The 19,842-nt window shown below is 40.5% G+C and overlaps 1 protein-coding gene across 15 annotated transcripts in view; it reads right to left on the reverse strand.

Moving 5' to 3' along the window:
• PKHD1 (PKHD1 ciliary IPT domain containing fibrocystin/polyductin) overlaps positions 1 to 19,842 on the reverse strand; it is a 475,577-nt gene that overhangs the window by 224,183 nt on the left and 231,552 nt on the right. For all 15 annotated transcript variants that reach the window (XR_009354742.1, XR_009354743.1, XM_059178234.1 and 12 more), the window contains 2 exons: positions 10,458 to 10,523; positions 4,261 to 4,389 (listed from right to left, as the gene is read on the reverse strand). Coding sequence is in view for 13 of the 15 variants with exons in the window: in XM_059178234.1 (XP_059034217.1) it covers positions 4,261 to 4,389; positions 10,458 to 10,523 (195 nt within the window). In the remaining 2 variants the exon portion in view is untranslated. The remainder of the gene's footprint in view (positions 1 to 4,260; positions 4,390 to 10,457; positions 10,524 to 19,842) is intronic.

The raw sequence follows: 19,842 nt of genomic DNA on the forward strand, positions 1-19,842 counted from the left end.
ATGTTCTACACGTTTCCTTTATTAATGAATTAAAATACACAAAACACCATAAAATTATATTAGAGGTTCAAAAGTATCACTTAAATCTTCTTTACCAGTCACTTTCATTTTGTAAAATCAGCAGTTCCATTAAAATCGTATTATGTAAAAATGGGTTTTTACTGTAATAATAGTTATTACCTATTTAGCTCCCAAGGATGTTGTGAAAATTAAATAATAAGCCATTGGAAAGCAAATACAAAGTGTCGCTAATACCAGAGGCCAACAGGGGCAGCCAGATGGAAAAATGAAGGAAAAGAGCACCTGATACATTAAAAATCACGGCTTTCATCTCTAATTCCATTACTGCCAATACTCTATGCAGTGGTCATATGTACTGACATTATCTCATTTCATCTTTTTAACACCATGACATCCATATTAATTATAGCCCTCATTTTACAGATGAGGGTCAGAGAAGTTTAAAACTTGTCCAATGCCACATAATTGGTCAATGTCAAAATACAAATGTGAACCCAGGTTTATCCTAGTCAATAGCCTGTCCTCATCTCCCGAAGCATCACTAACTCCCCAATAGGTCTTTGTGTCTCTTAACAGCCCCTCAGATCCCTACTCCATCTTTCAAGGTCCTCTTCTGCCACGAGGCCATCTCTCTTCCATTCACCAGAGACATTTTGATTCAAAACACTTCTATTGCTGATTCCAGTCATTTGTTGTATTATTATGTATCTGTGTTTTATTGACTCAGCTAAATCCCTAGCTATTTATTCTAGGTTATGGTGTATCTGACTTGCCTTTGGAGCCCCACGTCAGCAGCACCTGGTACAGTGCCTCAAACACTGAGTGTTCAGTATACGTTGGCTAAACAGAATTGGAAAAAAGTGTTAACTTGAAATACAGCTACATTTGCTGCCTGATGTAAAGCACACGCTTTTACTCAAGGCTTGTTACATCAGATACCTCTTTGAGAAGTTTCGCCAGTTTCCTCAAGTGTCTGTACCTAAAGGGGATGTGGTAAGATTGAATTCTTCCAGGATCTCACATATGCTACGTACTCAATAAATAGCTGGGTTATTTTTTTCCCTTTTTAATTCTGAGTGAAGGAGACAATGTGAACAATAAGCAGAGAAGTTTAAATCCTGTATAATACGTAATCTGATTTGGATGAATCAAAACAGGCAGGGATGATAGTGAGTTTAGTTTAGTTTAGTTTTGTTTTTTTTTTTAAATAACACTATAAAAAGGGCTCTGGAATTAAACTGATTTCTTGTCTCAGCCTCTTGATTCACTAGTTGGATGAAACTTAGGCAAGTTACTTAACCTTTCTGTGTCTCAGATTCCTCAACTATGAAACAGAGGACAACAGTAGGATTCACTCATAAACTGGTTGTGAGAATTAATTGTGAAAAACCATGTAGAACATGCAGAGTGCAGGGCACACACCAACACTCAAATTATATCTGTTGCTATCATCATCAACAGCATCATCATAAAAATCTTAATTCATAGGTGTCTGCTCAAAGGAGAATTATTTTTCACAGACCTGCACAGTCTTAACAGTTGTACTGTATCAGACCCATCAATCTCAAAAGATTTAACTCTAATATTAAATTGTGGGTGGCAGCACTGAGATTGTACACTCCACTCAAGCAGTATTTGTTTGTCTATTTTGGGCCACACATGGGTGAACAAACTTACTTGATTCAATGAAGACTGAGAATGAGTGAAACCAGGAGAACTAGACAAAAGTCGAGGATACAAAACCACAAGTAGAAAGAGAAGGTGAATTTAAACTAAAGTCCATCAAAAGTCAAGATATCAGGGTTTTCCAAAAACCTGAAAGGAAAAGTAAGCCAGAAAAACTTCTATGTGAGACCCCAAACGGAACAGAACAACAGATTAAAATGTTGGCCACTGTAAGATCGCTTGTTGGAGTTAAAAGAGAGCATAATTATAAGGGAAGGGGAAAAAGGCAACAGAACAACAAGGACTTCATCTATTACATATTACACATCCGTTTTCATTCACTTATCTTTCCATTTGGAAACCAGAAATAATGAACAATAACTGCATGGTTAAAAAATCTTAATGTCTCTGATTCTCGAAATAAGAAAGATACTTTACACAGCCAGTGCTTGGGCCTCTCCCCTCATGCCCCACTTTTTCCCAAAGCACTGATCTGTGCTATTTTATCTATCTAGTCTGTGCTACTTAAGAGCAGCTTCATGGAGAATTCAGGCCCATCTTATGAATGACCACACACAAACAAAGGAAGCATGACAGACAATGCTGGGGGCTCCCCAAAGTCAGGACGATACAGTCAACTGCAGTGCCCAGCAAGATAGCCAAGAGGACTCCTCTCTCAGCATAAAGGTCCCAAAGGATACAAAAAGCTTGGCAACCTTCAAAAGCTTCGCTTGCTTCCTGCATGGGGTGGGGGGAAACAGCTTGCTCAGTGGGAAAAACCATAGCCCAGGGCCAATCCGCTGGCTACGTTCATCAAAAAAACGGCTGAGACAAGAACAGATTTTTCCCTTCCGTATGGGAATGACTCATGAGATTGTTTATTCAAAAAGTTACATTCTCCATTGAAAGAGGTGGATGATAGGGGAGTTGGATGATAATAATAGTTGAAGTTCCCACTGGTCAGTCCACCCCCTCCTTGTCCTTCATCTCTCTCTGCACAGCTCTACCAGCACACCCCCATGCCCAGAGGTGCTTTCCGTGTTTTAATCATCCTGCCTTCATTTTTTTATCCTAAATAAAACAAGCAACACAACTACTCTTTTTCATTCCCTCTTCGTCCTTTCAGAAAGGGAATGCGTTTGATGGGTTAAGAATAAGGCCTTCGAGTCAGACTGCGGGGGTTAAAGTCCTGAGGCTGAACTTCAAACTGCAGGAATCTGGGCAAGTGACTTACCTGTCCTAGGCCTCTGTTTCCTGGTCAGTAAAAATAGGCATGATGGGGGCACCTGGGTGGCTCAGCAGCCCAGCAACTGCCTTGGGATCCACTCATGGTCTCAGGGTCCTGGGATCTCAGACTTCCCACCCATTGGGGGGCCTGCTCCTCCCTCTGCCCCTCCTCCCAGCTCAAGTGTGCATTCAAATAAATAAATTAATTAAGCTCTAAAAAAAATAGGGATGATAATATCACTTATATCACAAAGAAGTTCTTCTCAGGGTTGAATTTTTTAACATGTGGAGAATCATTCCTGCCCTGTTGTTAGCTGTCAATGAACGTTCAATATTATCATTGTTAGCCCTTTGCAGATGACCCAAAGTTCTTTTTCCAGTATTTTTTGAAATTCAATATTACCTTAGGAAGTTCAAACTGAGCCATAAATGAAATTAGGTCTTTTAAGGAGAATATATTTGTTCTTTGAAGAACATTTTCTTCTAAGGGTAGGGAGATTTTCTGGGAGTTTCAAGAACTTGCTCTTAAGAAATGAATTTTAAGGGCACCTGGCTGGCTCAGTTGGTGAAGCAGGTGACTTGATCTCAGGGTGGTGAGTTTGAGCCCCACGTTGGCAATAGCTATTACTTAAAACAATAATAATAATAATAAAAATCTTTAAAAAAAAAAAAAGAAAGAAGAAATTTTTAAGTATGGGTATGTGTTTCTGTTTATCTGAAGAAACATCTTCCTCCATATTTGTCTATGTGGGAAGAGAGTGCCAGACAGATCATACATACATATATACGTACATACACATGTACATAGACTATTCTTTTTCTGTTTAATTCATCTATTTCCCTTTCCATCATCTTTGAAAAATCATGGCAACAGAAGAACTTATTCATCATTTTTTCTGTATTTGAAAGATTCTATACTTAAAGTTTAAAAGTTCTGTATTTAAAAGATTCACAAAAGGCAAAAGAAAAGAAAGCATTTGCAAATTGCTTCTTTCCAAACACTTATGTCTTTCCAACATAAGGACACTAAAACTTTCTGCAAATCTGTTCTCTGCCACATAAGAAAAATATCCCATTAGTGAATTATTATAATTCCTTGTGGTATTGTGACTACTTAGTCCACCTTTAATGAAGGTTAGAGGAGCGAATTTTTTCTGGATTTCATAAGATTATGAAATTCTTCACCTATAATAATTCAGAAAAGAAGGTTGTAGATGTGAGTGCCTACAAATAAGATTGCCCACATTCTGTATCTGTACCATATATTTAAATGACAAATAAGCCCCAACTGGATTGTTCTGGTTTAGTCTGTCTGTGATTATTTCATTTGCATACTGTTTTACTCACTGGGTAAAATCAGGACATCATCTCCAGGACCTGGAATGGTATGGTTGTGTCCTCCCCAACCCTCTTCAATCCCTGTCCATGCTTCAGGAAGGGACCATTTAAAAGCTGACTCAGGTGCAGAGGTAGAAGCTACAAAACAAAAAGGAAAACAGCAAAGTAACTATGAAAATCTGGTTCACTATAATAACTTGCAAATTGTATCCTCATTTTAGGATATTGATGATATTTTTACCTCCCAAGATAGCTGCCTTTTGATATTTTATAACGTAAAAATCATTTTATCAGTGTAAAGCAAACAATTATTCAATCCTTTGATTACCTCCACTTCTAGGGAAAACATGTTCTACTTTTGTTATTAAACATTTGTGCTTTGCTTGATGTAAATACAGCATATGTTTGTCATGAAACATTTGAAAAGTGCAAATATAGAAAGAAAAATAATAACAATAATAGTCTATAATCTCAACCTACTGATAACTGCCATTAAACTTTTATTTGCATTTCTTTCCAGAATTTTTTAGCATTTTTATATAATTGAGTTACAACATATATATGCAATTTTATATTCACTTCTTTTTCTACTTAGCTTAGCCATTTTAATATGCATTTCCTAATGTTGTTAAAACTCCTTGTCAACATAATTTTAATGGCTACATAATATTTTATCATATAAGAAGTGTATCATTTACTCAAACCTTAATGTTTGGTATTTAGGATCTTTCCACTCTCTTTTAAAATTGTAAGTAATGCAGTGTTAAATATCTCTATACAAATCTTCCAATAACAATGATTTCTTCTTAAAATAGAATCTCAATAGAATCACTGAGTCAAAAGGTATAATCTTCTCATAGCTCTTAATGCTTATCAATAATCTGGACACTTCTCACTGCAGTAATTTACATATAGTTCATATGTTCTACCTGGTTTTTATTGATTCTGTCACTGATGATCAAATGGCATTTTCTTTTCAACCAACCCACTGGCCTCTTCATCAGGAATTATAACATAAATCTAATAATTTCTAGTGGAAACCGCACAGTATCCAACACACACAACATCATGTTGAACTGCCCCTTGCACGTTCTTTTCTGGGGTTTGATCTCTATTACAGAGAGAGAGGACAGAGAGAGTCTCTCAAAAGAGGATGAAAAGATTCACAGATGACTCCAAACATTCTTTGAGTTTCAAGAGCTCAAACGATGTGGGATCTCACATGATTGGGGAGTGGAGGCAAAATCCCATCTGTTACACTAATTTCACAAGCAGAAAATGAGTGCCTTCCCTACAAAAATCTCCTAAAAAGTAAGGATAGAGAAAGGAGAAAAATGACATTCTTGCCTAAAAGGAGCTAATAATGGTGTGTACGTTTCATAAATGGATATTGGGAGGATAATACTCTAAAGGGAGTTTTAATGGTACCCAACAACAAGAGAAAGTGAGACCTTGCCAGGGGAGGCTTCCTGCAGAGGAAACATCTGAGCTGCATTTTGAAGACTTGGGAGCTATAAAAGTAAAGGGGACTGTGGTGAGGGTTTGTACTCCAGACAGAAAGATGATCATTAGTAATGGCAAGAAATAAGAGATTAAGTGGTGAGTCTCTAAGCAGTTTGTTGCTGAGCCACAGAGCTGGAAGGAGGCAAGTGATGAGAATGGAGAAATAATCAGAGAACCAGGTGTGATGGGTAACAATGATGGAAGAGCCAAAGATGACTCCTGGGTTTCCAGCACATCAGTGGTAATGGGCAGAGATGTCCATTAAGATAGACATCAATGAATTCCGTTTGGGCCATAAAGGATTTGAGGTATCTTTGAAAAGACCTCCAGGTGGAGGTACACAGCAAGGAGGCATTAGATATGAATCTGAGGAATGGGAGAGAGCTCTGAGTCAAAGAGATGGGTTTTGCGGTAATATTTGAAACTCTAAGGACGGTCGTGATAGCTCCAGAGGATGACAATGTGAAAAGAGAAAATTCCTGAGGTCAGAACCTTGAGGAGCACCCAGTTACTTTGTCTACAGGAACCTAACTCCCTCATAATCATAGTCTCATTAGAGCCTGGGGATAACTGAAAACTATGTAGATTATAGTCAAGTAGAAATCCTAGGCAATTTAATTAGCACAAAATAGACACCACACCATGGGAATTGGGCATGGGCTTAGCACAGGTTTCACTCAGGAGCTTTATATTTTACAAACACCAAGATGAAAATACCTAGTTTCCTCCAAATTTTGCCTCCTTTCGAACACTATACTCTGAATATTCAGGTGGGAATGGGGTAGGGGCTTTGTTGAAATGGCCACTAAGTAGCACCACAAACACCAGACAGAGATATTCTGATGCTTTATTTCTAGTGATATTTCAAAAGGGCAATGACCAGGCTCTTCAAATCCACATACCAGGCTTAAAAGCCTCTTTATATCACAGATGTTGGAAACAAATTCTTCACTTTGCCATCTTCACCCTTATTTATAAGGGGGCTGAAACTATCTTTAACTGAACAAACCAAATCTTAAAATGACTGTTCTAAGTTTTTATGAAGGAATTTGATCATTCTATACATTCTGCCTTAAAATAAGAACACTTAATAGAGAAGAAAACATGTTTCAGTCTCTTGCAAAGTTACCAGATTTCTATAATTAATATCCAGCTTCTGTATGGCTATCACTAATATAGAAAAGTAGGGAGAGAACAAGAAGCCTACAAGGTTTAAAGAAGAAGCAGAGATGTACAAGAACCAGGAAAGAGGAATGTCTTAGAAGCCTATAAAATAGAGCATGTCCTGAGGGCAGACATGATCTTGTTAATAGTGAAGTTCTGATAAGAGAGTGAATAAGGAGTGACTATTGAATTCAGGAAACAGAGCCCAGATGATCCAGATGAGAGTGGCACCAGTGGAATGGTTGAGATGGGAACCAGTGTGATTACAGCGGATTGAGGAATGCAGGGAAGGAAGGATTGAGGAAGGGAAGACACTGGGTCCGACCGTCCCAAAATCTCACTGAGAAATGAACAGCCTTAGGGATTTGAGGCATACAGGCTTTGATCTGTCTTCCCAGTCTTTAGATAAATGAGTCTTACCTTGAAATAGGATTCCACATATTTTGGTCAGGACCAACATTTGGGAGGAAGCCTCACCTTGCTATCCTCTACAGATCTGTCACTCAGCAACAGCTATGATTTAAGGCAGCCTCCAACTTGCTATCTGAGCCAAATATTGTCCTCTCCACCTTGAACCTTCATCCACCCAGCTTTTTATGGCTCTGCGTCAAGAGACTAGTCTTTTGAGAAGTTTGCAGCAGAGATATCAACTAGAGGAAGACTCAGAATTCATGAATTTTGTTTTGTTTTGTTCTAAATGAGAGGCACTGACCAGAAGGAACTAGTAAAGGAGAGATCAGCGACACAAGACCGAATCATTTATTGATAGGACAAAGTTCAGAAGATGCTAAAAAGGCTGAGTTGACTTCAAAAAGAAGAAGGGCTGACAGATGCTCAGAAGCCTGAGGAAAAGAAATAAACTTAGCTCTATGGGGAAAGGATGGCAAATTTAAGAAGAGATTATCTGAGCATCATAGCCCCCTATGACTATGTGCCATATTTCCATAGCCCCCCCCCGAAAAGACAACATCGATGAGGTAAAGGCTCTTCAGAAATATTTTTCTCTTCCCTGAAAGTGGGTTGTCTTGCCCATTTTCCCCTCTCCCATTTTTTATAAAGCCTTACGCACATTGAGAGGAAACCAGGACAAACACATTGTTCGAAGAACATGAACCACCTGCACTGGGGTGTTAAGAAACCTGGATATCCTCTTGACTCAAATTAGCATAAATCCTCACCACAAACCCACTGAGCATCCATCCAATAACCTACATCACCACCACCTCCTCTGCTTCTCCTCAACACTGGACCATATATACCCTAATTTCTGCTGGTTCTGAAGTTTCCTGTGTGCAATAGAAATTGCACACAGTGTGCAGCACCATCTTGTACACTCAGAATAAACCTACAATTGACTCAACTAGGAGACTGTCTGCAACAGAACACCCTAACCCAAAATGTCTCATCTGCATTACACACTGATACTGAATCTCTGAGTGGGTTAACATATAGCTAGAACTCCATTAATCATTCCATTGTTGTTTTGGCAAAGAATTTTTTTTTAAGATTTTATTTATTTATTTGACACAGAGAGATCACAAGTAGACAGAGAGGCAGGCAGAGAGAGGAGGGGAAGCAGGCTCCCCGCTGAGCAGAAAGCCTGATGTGGGGCTCAATCCCAGGACCCTGAGGTCATGACCGGAGCTGGAGGAAGAGGCTTAACCCACTGAGCCACCCAGGTATCCCGGTCAAAGAACTTTTGATACTGTAATAATTTTTCTGTTTTTCATAGAGCTTTTAATTAAGCAAAATACACACTCACATTTAAATTTTGACATCAGCACATATGTCTCCCATGGGAATCAAGGAATGTCTCAAAAATATATTAGTATTTGAAATATCTTTCTGATGAATGGTAATGTATGAATTCTGTATCTCTGTGTTTAGGATTGTTTTCTGTTGCAAATTTTATCAGCTAGGAAAACTGACTATATACAATTAATTTTACTTTAAGGCATAAATTAATATGTGCCCCAAAAGGTACTTTGAACATCTTAGAGTTTATATGGTATAGCAGAACGAACACCAGGCTGAGTTGGGTAACCTGAGCTCTCATCCAAGTTCAACCACTGACTAGGTGTGACTAAGTAAACTATATAATCTCTAGGCTTCCATTTCCTTATTTGTAAAATGAGGCAATTGGATAGGATAGCCTGTCAGGTTCTTTCCCTTATTAATATTCTATAACTCCCTGAATTTTTCTGTTTATTTAGCATGTTGTCATTGATAGGCCAAATGAAACATCTTCCGATAAAACTGACACCTGCTAACAAGCCCAGGGGGCCGGCCACACACAGTCTCCTTCCAGAGAGTCCTTAATGCAAAACTCTTCCTACTAGGTCCTGAGTGGCACGGCACCTTGACTATACAGCTCATTGAATGAGGACTGGCCACCCATAAATAATGCAGTATCTTCTTAGGGGAACTGGCATGAGAACTACCCCCAACCGATATGTCCTCTATAAATGGCAACTGACCCAACCAACTGGACATTTGAACACAGAACTGTCAGAGAAGAGAGAACTGCAAGATACTTTTCTTGGGAGCAGTTATTTTAAAAGAGATCTATTCATTGATTATTTAGTTAGTCATTTAATCGACATCCCCATGTGACCATAAGGCCCCATGGAGTCAAACATCATTACTCATTGTATCCTCTTGCATCTTGCACGAGAGGCCCTCAATAAATAATGCATCATGAGCCATCTGAAAGAAAGGAGAGATAAAGGACAGGGGACATAAAGAACAAAATGTATGGTAACCCAGAAACAGTTCTGAAAACAAAGAACCATGTTCTTCCCAGTGCAGTAAGCATGGAGTAGTAGCCATCAGTACATCCAGTTTCTAGCTTTAGTCTAGCACCTTTACTTCATTTACGTATTAATTTAAATGGAGCAGTTAGATCATTTTCTGATTAACATAGGCTCTGCTCTGACATAACACAAAAATGCCACTGGAAATCAAAGGAAAACTTAGCCTTTGGAAAGATTTGTCCCTGACGCCAATGCATAGTTAAATTGGCTCAGGATAAACAAAAACAAACCATGAAATGCATTAGAAGGTGCCTAGGAGTCTTTTAGTCGTGGAGAATTTGACTTTTATGAGTTAGAGAGATTTCACAGAGCCATCTGACTTTTGGGAAGGGTTTGTTTACCCTGATGTCCTGAAATTACTGGGAACAATTAAAGTTTTGAGAGACCCTGAATTTTTCTTTCCATTTGGTAGAGGCCTAATGGCCCATGTGCAGATCTGGACTTCTGTGTGCACATATGGTCCATAATTTATGAAATGTGCTTATTTACATGTTTTAATTCGTACTTCCCGATGTTTTGAAATGCACCCTTCTTATAGCTTTCTTTGAAATGCAGGCACATAGTTCAGCTATAGGGTGAGACAATAGGGAGTTGTTAGGCATGATAGCATTAGGGCTGTTGCCTACCTGCTTATAAACAATTTGATGGAAGCAATCTATAGAACTATTATTGGAGGGAATTCAGCTATACCAGGCACTTCTATTCGGTGGGTGGGTTAATACTCACCTGAAATAGTTGGAGGCACACCTTCCTTTACCTGGAGAGTCACTTGAATGTGGCCTTCACCTGAAACTGAATACAAAAAGCCACAACTTGGATGGGATGCAAAGAGCATCTTAATACAGAAGATAATTATATGTGATAAAGATGGCTTTATGCTAAATTCCCCCCAACCTAACTAAATTTTCAAAATAAAAAAAAAAATGAAGTTCTTGTTAGTTAGTCTAACAATTGATTTCCAACATTTAATTTTGATTGCTTTTATTTGATTAAACTTAATTGCGGTTAGGGCTCCAAGAGAATTGGCACATAAATAATTAGGGGGGGGAACCCTTTAGCCATATGTTCTTTGGAGGCCAATACTGGTCAGCAGAACACACCTCTTATCCTATTTCCTCTCCATCATTTTGAAGGCTTAGCTTTTAGAATTCATGTGTTTTTCAATAGAGTTCAGATCACCCATGAAATGTATTTGCTTTACTTTTATCCAAACAAATTGTCCTTTTAATGAAGGCTTTCTTCCACCAACCCCCCCCCCCGCCCCGCCCTTGCTTTCTCCTCCATCTTCCAAACCAACTGAGCACATTTAAAAGGCCTGGGGTTCATTAATTTTAAGTGTTCAATAAATTAGTGGAAATAATCAAAAGGCCTGATTCTTTCTGATAATGACAATTTGATGTCAGTATAAACCAGTAGATTAAGCTGGAAACATATGCTCCTTTACCAAGAGAGGCTGGCTGCTATCATTAAATAGTGAATGCATCTACAAGGTGATCTCACGCCTGATTAATTAGTAATCAGGTGCGCCAACTCCACTTTTCAGTAACACCTTGTCTCTTATTGGCTAATTACCTTTCTGCCTTATCAGATATCATGTGAGCCAACACCTCTCACCACTGGAGGGCCCAATGCTGTAGCCTTAAGGACTTGTCAAACTCATGTTCTCCATTTGCCTTTCCATGGAACCTAACCCTTTTCCTCCATCATAAGATGGAGGAGACAAGGGTCATTTTTTTCTAATTACAAAGGATAAGCTTCTAAATATTATAAAATAATAACAATATTATTACATATCATCATCATCTCCAAAGGGATCCATGATGAGAACTCCCCTATTCCTCTATTCTTATTTTGATAATTACTCTCATATAATCTTTTCCCATTATAAAAAAGTGGCTTTCCCTTACACTGTGCATATTTTGAGACCAGGTTCAATGATCAACATGTTCTCTATGTGTTCTACTTTATCATGACTTCTGAGGCTTCATTATATTGTTTCTCTATCCTGTTGCATATTTTATCTACTTTTCCATCTCAAGTAAATAAATAAATATAATGCCAGAAGACCAGCGTTTCATCTCTCTTTTTTTTTTCTATGATGTCTAATTTACCTTTTTGTGCTCATACTGATATTGGTGATATTTATCCTAAGCTTGCTCTCAACTTAACAAATATTTATCAAGCACCAAATGTGGTAAATTTCAGATTGCATCAGTCATGAGCTCTGTCCCTAAATCTTGGAGGGAGGGACTTTTCTCATATACCTTAAGGACCTTGCTAGACATGTAGACACTTACTATACATGAACTAATCTAGAAATCCTAAATTTATAGGGCTCTATTCAGAATACCAGTACTCGACTGATAATTTCAACCAATTGAGCAAATAGAGGCAGGAAATAACCCTTTTAAAGGAACCAAAAGAAAAAAGAATAAAATGGTCTCAACTGAAAAGAAAAGATGACATCTAAAAGCATGCAAAAGGCTAGCAATGGAGTCCTCTTCCATATGAGACAGGAATAAAATATTATAATAGAATCAAACTCTAAAGAAGGTAAATTAGAAAAAAAAATCCATGAATCATTTGGAAAGGGTTATTAGTTCATTTAAAGATTTTATATAAATCATCCTTGTTAAGAGCAGCTTCCAAGTAATGGTAGACTTCACTACATCTGTTCCCTCTTCCTTAAGACAGAGCCCCTGGAGTAAAGAGAGTTAAAACATAAAGTCACATGTGACGAAGTCTTTTTCAAAACCATTGTAGTCAGTTTATAATGCCTCGTGCATTATAGCTATCATGGTGATGATTAACCCAGAGACTGAAAAGGCTAACCCCACCACCTCCAACCCCCACAACAGACTCTTGCCTTTCCATTGAGGAAGTCACTTCACCCAGGCCCTGTTTTTGGTCAGCCAAGGCCTCCTCGTCAAGGTGCTGTCACATCTGTAACTCTACACTGATGGTTTCTGAACCGTGTGGCCACTGAACTTGTTCAGCCTCTACACAAGCACAGATGTCTCCCACCTCCGGGAGAGCCTCTTCCTCAAAACATACATTGAAAGCTACTGTTCCTTTTATTAAAGCAAGTGTGAGAATACCATTCAATCTGAGAAAAGGAGTAGTTTTGGTATCCAGAGAAATGGAGAAAAGTTACCAAAGGCAGGAAAAACTGAAAGAGTCTATTTCCTTCACCACCACTTATTCATGGCCTTCTGCAGGCTGGTTCTGAGATGTGAGGGCGGGTCAGAGGGCTGTTCTTCCCACACACCATTTCCACACCCTCAGACAGGAGCCATGGGGAATCAGGAAGAAGAGTGCAGGTGCTGAATGAAGTCAGTTAATGTTAAGCAAGGTCTAGTATCCAACAGCCTGGGTTTGAATCCTGAGTCTTCCAGTTCCTTGATGTGGGCAACCAACAAGTTCTTCATCATTTCTGAAACCCACCTCCTTCCTGTGAGAAATGGAAATAGTTGTCCTGTCTACCTCATAGCATGATTGGGAAGAAAAGATGAGATATTCCCTCTAACATGTTTAGCACAGTGCTTAGCCCAGAAATGCTAGTCATTACCTACACCGTTATTACAGCATGCTCCTTATTCTAGCAGCCAGTCAACAAAACCCAAAAAATACACTTCTATTCCTTTTACCCTTTTTTACAGCTGTACCTAATCTTGATGGGCCACAATATTCAGAGTTGGAAGCAACTTAACCAGATCTGCTAAAGTTTGCTAAGTGCTTTGACTCTATAAAAGACAGTGTAAATGTTAAGCGTCAGTTCCCCTTTGGACAAACACAAAGAGGGATGAAAATCATTTGAGCATAAAGGTATTGACTCAGGAAGAGTTTAAAAGCCTTACATGAGCTGTGATATTATACATATGTCTTCTCAGTGCTTATGATTTCTGAGTGTGTGTTTGTAATATGAGAGTGGTTAATCTACTTTGTTTATAAATGGAGCCTCATTGCAGTTGATCCTTCCCAGGTTGTGAGAATATCTGGTTGGTCCTCAAAAAGAAAAGAAGCCTTTGGGTAAATTAGAGGCAAATTATTCTGATGGCTGCTATATGACGTAAGGCTGTTATAAACACAGAAAGCTAGGAAAAAGCAAGAAATGTGCCAAGGAGGAAAAAGAGTTACTCAGCCAAATATGATACCAGTGTCTTCCAGAAATTTGTATTGTACCTAGCCAGTTTGGTCCTCACTAGGGCACTAGGGAAGAGAAAAATTAATCCTCCCCTTGAGTAGGTCCATTCTCTCTTGCAGTTTTGAAGGAAGAATTAAGTACCTTTCTATATAATAAATAAATAAATAAATAAAAACAGGTGGCATCTCGACTCCTTTCCTATTTCATTCTTCCCCCATATTCCCATTTGCACTTCACCATTGAGGTTTAGCACATATCCAGACCTCTCATTTAATTCACATTTACACAGTGTGCGTCAGCCGTTGGCTAGACACGGAAAGAATCTGAAACAGCAACTGCTATCTGTGTCTGCAGATTTCTCCCACTCTCTCCCTGTCACACACCTTCTCCCTCGATCTCTGTCTGCCTTGGACCCAGGTTCCTGCTCTGTCTTCATGAGCCAGCTATTGGCTTTGGTCCCCTCTCTCTGCATTGCAGCTTAGCTTGCCCTATCTTCTATGTCTACTGCTTCTCTTAGATCTGTCTCACACACCTATACACTCCTGCTCTGTTTCTCCTTCCCTGTTCAGTGAACTTGATCTCACTCCCCAGAAATCAGCCTTTTTCACATGGCCATTGAGAATTACTGGGAAGCTAATGCTTGATTCACAGGACCATACTTCCATCTGATTCCAGCTTCGCAGGGGCGGCCACAGAGCCAGCTTGACCCTCGTAACACAGGACCTTTCAAAGTCCTTCACAGAAGCATTACATGAAAATCCTGTGATCATCATTTAGTCTTCCAGTATCCGCACTAATATTCATTCATGGAAGGGTATAAATTATTTTTTGAGGTATAAGAATTATGAATTCATTCAAGGCACTGACAAATATACCTACATTAACTTCAGTTCTGAGAGTTCAATTAAACCTTGTTAATGAACTCAGAAAACAGTAATGATTGTTATTCTGACTCAGGGGTGTTGACCCCACTTGCACTTCCTGTGAAACGTGGGGCATCTTTGCAGATTGACAGAACCAGAACTTCCAAGGGAGCGGCCAGGGAACAAGCATTCCAGTTGTTTGTCCAGGAGGCACATTTAAAAAGCCCCAAATTGAGGAATTTTACAACTTTTTCAAGAACGTGATTTGTTCCATAAGAGACTCTTAATCTCATAAAACAAACTGAGGGTTGCTGGGGGAGGGGTGTTGAGGGAGGGGGCTGGGGTTATGGACATTGGGGAGGGTATGTGCTATGGTGAGTGCTGTGAGTGTGTAAACCTGGTGATTCACAGACCTGTACCCCTGGGGCTAATAACACATTATATGTCAATTTTTTAAAAAAAGAATGTGGTTTGTTAATGGAATATTACGCAGCCATCAGAAAGGATGAATACTGACCATTGACACAGGTGGAACTGGAGGGCATTATGCTAAGTGAAATAAGTCAGGCAGAGAGAGACAATTATCATATGGTTTCATTCATATGTGGAACACAAGAAATAGTACAGAGAACCACAGGGCAAGGGAGGGAAAACTGAAGGAGGAGAAATCAGAGAGGAAGACAAATCATGAGACAAAAAAAACAAACAAAGAGAATGTAGTTTGTTCTCAAGGGCAGGTGTTCTTAGCAAGTGAGGAAAGAGATCCAGATTTAAAAAAGAGAGAGATCCCTGTGCTCACACGTCTTACTTTTCATCAACTACACCAAAATCTTGCAGACCACGTTTTATTCCCAACATATACACTGGGAGGTGATGATTTTAGTGCCATTAATGTTTTATTTTTATAGCAATGGATACTAATGTATTTTAGAAAAAGCAACTAGGTCATTAAACCCATAATTATGGATATTATTGCTTACAAAGAAGTTAGGTTTTGAAAATAAGATGCCGTGGGAATTGATTTAAGAAAAATCTTAGGTAAATAATAGAACAGGAGGCATAGCAGGTGACAAGGAGTAAAGCTGGTATTCAAATATCTAAAGTTTAGGAAGCACAGAGCCTTTAATAAGCTCAAGTTTTTTCCGTAAATGGAAGGAAGAAGAACTGGTTTACAAGGGTATATACATAAGTTTGGATTTAAGCAAGCCAAAACACCAGTATACTAGAAAAAGTACTGAGTGAGGGTCAGAAAGGCTGAGTCTGAATGCTGGTTGTACTCGCTGTGCTCCATGTAAAGTAGGGTCGGCCGTCAGCATCACTCAGAATTACCTCCTTAAGCAGGGTACTTCCTAGAAAAAATATTTGATCCTGACTTCTAAGTTTTCCTTCCTCCCTTCTTTCCCTTTTTTCTTTATTTCCTTCCTTTTCTTTGCGGGAGAGAAATTGCTTGCCACCAAGAGGTACAATTCGTTTTCCCATCGCCAGGTCCTGTTCCATTCTCTCTTTGCCATAAAGTTTAGCGCAGTTCCCCAAAGTCAATCCTCTAAATTTCTGACAAAAATCCTTGGGGATCTTTGGGGGATGAGTTTTCTATAAGAATGTAAATTAATTTATTAACTAGAATGCTATGGATTGCCTTAGAGGGCCTCAGCATGGGCATGGTGGCAGTTTCGAAGGATTATGATTCTGATCTGCTTATCAAACCCTCCCCAAATGCTCGGGGCAGCCGGTTGAGTCCTCTCTCCTGCACAGATGCTAGTAGAATTCCTTCCCGAGTAGCTGACCGGGTCTTCTGGACCAGCTGAACGACAGAAGGCTGGAGGCAGCAGCCTGCCCCTACTCCACGCCCTGAGCACTTTGGAGAAAAAGAGAAGCTGCAGGCAGGACCCAAGAGCTCCTGGCCGCAAACTCAGGAGAGCACTCCTTGTTTCCAGGATGTCCCAGGTTAACAGCATCTTTTCCGGGCCTTCTGTGTGACATGACCTGACTTCTTGCAGACAATGAAGTCCATCTGTTCCTCTATCTATGGCCCTCTTGCCCTTGTGGAAGACGGCTCCGGCTTCGTGCCAAACAGCCTGCCTTTATCTTGGTGACTGGGCCATTTGGAGACAGGCACTGGCCAGCCTGGCTAGACACATCTTTTTTTTTCCCCCAGCCGGATCACAAGAAGGTGGTGGGCAGGAGCCTCCGCGCCTCGCAGGCGTTCGCTCAGCTGCCGCCTCGCACAATATCCCGGCTTGGCCGCGTCTCCGAGGCGCGAGCAGGGCTGTGTGAACCCGGGAGGGCAACCGTGAATGGCCCGGCATCTGACATGAATTTATCACCGGCTGCTGGTTGGGTGAAGGAGAAAGCACAGGGAAGGGTCTGTGGGTGTTTAATGCCCCCTGCCACAGCCCAACAGTTTGCCCTCAAGAGCCTTTTCCTGATATAAAAGGACAGGGTCAAAAGTAAGTTGACCCCTGACAGAATGTACAATTATTAGGGGAGGACTGTGCACGAGCAGCTGCTGGAACCCCACTGGCTCCCCATCGGGCTTCCAAGAGTCAGAATATGAATAATCAACTCAAGATTGTTTCCTCCACCCCATCAACCTCCGTCACCACCCACCCCCCAACCTTCTCCTCCTGTGTTGGGCAAGTCCTATTATCTTCCTACAGGAAGGAGCAGAGCCCTCGCTGGCAGCTGCAATAATTGTGTTCCTATTGTGATGAAGACCTCCTCCCAGCCACCCCCCTACAAGTGGCCATTGTGAGGGGAGAGTCAGTGATTATACGCTCCGCCTGATGCTTTGGGGGACCCAGCTGCCTGAGTGCTGACACACGAGCGTGCGTGCGGACGTCCAGGGAGGGGGCCGGTGGAGGTGGAGGCTAGAGGTGGGGGGGGATCCCGCGTCTGTGAGACGGGACCCGGACACACCAGACCTTTTTCATAAGTCAAGCCCAGAACAAATGAGGCTTTATCAGGCCCCAGTGATGAGGGGGTCTCATCTCCCTTTGAAGTGGGGCTGCGCATGGGGCCCAGCAGCTTTTCCTCCTTTGGACCAAGCAAACATCCTTCTTTTGATATGCTACATGCTCATTATCTCTGCCCCATTTAATGATTTTTGATTGAAGGGTGGCGGCTGGGATGCCGAGAAGATCGTTAGAGAGGCTCCGTCCAGCCAAGTCTGCAAGAAAGGCTTTCCTTGTGCCCGGGCCTACATTTGGAATTTCTTAACAGTGTGCGCTTGTTCTTAGAGGCAGATAAGGGCTGAGCGTGAAATTCTTAATTAAGCAATAAATAGAGAGTGGGGTGTCAGCAGATGTAGCCAGTAGCCATGGCAACGGGAATCACATGGGCAAGAGAGCTGAGACTAGATGTAGGCCTCGGGCCTAGGCCTGACTGACAGCTGAAGAATCCTACAAAGCTTGTAAACCAGATTAATTAGCTGACTAATTATTTCATAGCGTTAATGTAACTAAAAAATAAAAATAGTTAACCATGAACTGAAACATCCCTGAAAAAAAAAAAAAAAAAAAAAAAGACAGCAGGGAAAGAGGCAGTGAGTGGGGAAGGCAGAGGCAGAAGCCGCTACCAGTTAATCAAATTGCATAAACAGAAAAATGGGCTCGCTGGATTTGACTCCGACTCAGAAAATATAAAAGAACACTTGTCCTGCAGTCTTGCCCGTTCCCAAGCATGGTGTCGAAAGTTACAGGGTGCAACTGGCACTCATGATCACTTCTCACATCAAACGCTGCTCCTCCTGGGTCAAAGGAGATCACAGGAGTCCTTAGCTGTGGTTGGCTCTGCCGGTGGCTTCTTAGGCAAAATTCTCAGGGGCTTCCAAAAGGCAACCTGAACCAATCCTCTTAAGATATTTTTAAATGAGCGAGATGATCATATTCTGTGGGCAACAACTGCTTCCGTGGTATTACATTTCGGTCATGGAAACCATGTATCCTATATGTCATGTTATCACGAACCTCAGTTATCTTACAAAATCCAGTCAAGGAAAATAGAAGGAGACCCTTTTGGAAAGGTTAGAACATGCACATTAAGTTCAAGGCATGTGACGTTGTTCATCTTCTGAGGGGGGAAAAAGAACAGATCTAGAGAAATAATCTACTGGAAAACCGTGCAATAAAGTAACAGGGCATACTAATCCCATTTGAAGATATTTCGGGGTTTTGTACCACAGTTCCAAGAGATAAGTGGGTATTCTTAACCTTGTGGTAGAGATGAAGTCACTGAGGCATGGAACATTTATAATTCCATGCCCCAGGTGAAAAAGTCAGCCAGCCACCGATTAAAACCTAAACTTTAAGCTCTGGCCATGAACTTTCCAAAAGAACCTGCATCCCATAAAGACATTTGCTAAACAAACAAACAAACAAACAAAAAAGACAAAACTTGCCTTGGTAGAGAAGAGGAATACTCTCAAAACATTATATGTATAGGATTTTTTTCTTTGTCACTGGGGATCAGTGAGAAGTTTTCTCTCACAACCCTACCTAGCATCCCCCTCACACACACACCCAATTTGGTCAGTGATCAATGATTATTTAGTGGGCAGCACACTCTAGTGGGGAGATCCAGAGCCAGGAGCTAGAATGCCTGGGTTCTGGTTTTTTTTTTCCTTCTCAGGGGGGATCTAAGATAAGTCAGGTATCTTCAATCCCACACAAAGTAGCCAAATGGAGGAAACAGAGATAATTGTGATTTTGGTTGAAACTTCCTATCCTGGGGGATGTGGTAAGGTTGCAAACAAACAATACAAAAAAGATGGTCCACTTAGAAGTGGTCAACAAATTAATGAAACACAGCCAATTACCAGTGAAGCGACACTCTGAACGAAAAGCCAGCCAGTAATAGGAGAAGGGTCTCTCCATCCTCCATCCCTGAAAGTCTGGCAGGAAATTCAATGGCCCTGAAAGAAGTCAAGCAGTCTCCCTACGATAAAAATGAAACTTCTGTATACACAGCTCTGCCATTTTTTTTTTTTTTTAAATCTCAGGACTATGTCCACATAGACTGTGAGGTCTTGACTTACGTTCTTTTCTTAGAGTAAATGTATTTTATGTAAATTACCTTAGTAGCAAATTTATAAAGTCACATGGTCAAA

The sequence above is a fragment of the Mustela lutreola genome, chromosome 6, assembly GCF_030435805.1.
Source record: "Mustela lutreola isolate mMusLut2 chromosome 6, mMusLut2.pri, whole genome shotgun sequence".
NCBI classification, from domain to species: Eukaryota; Metazoa; Chordata; class Mammalia; order Carnivora; family Mustelidae; genus Mustela; species Mustela lutreola.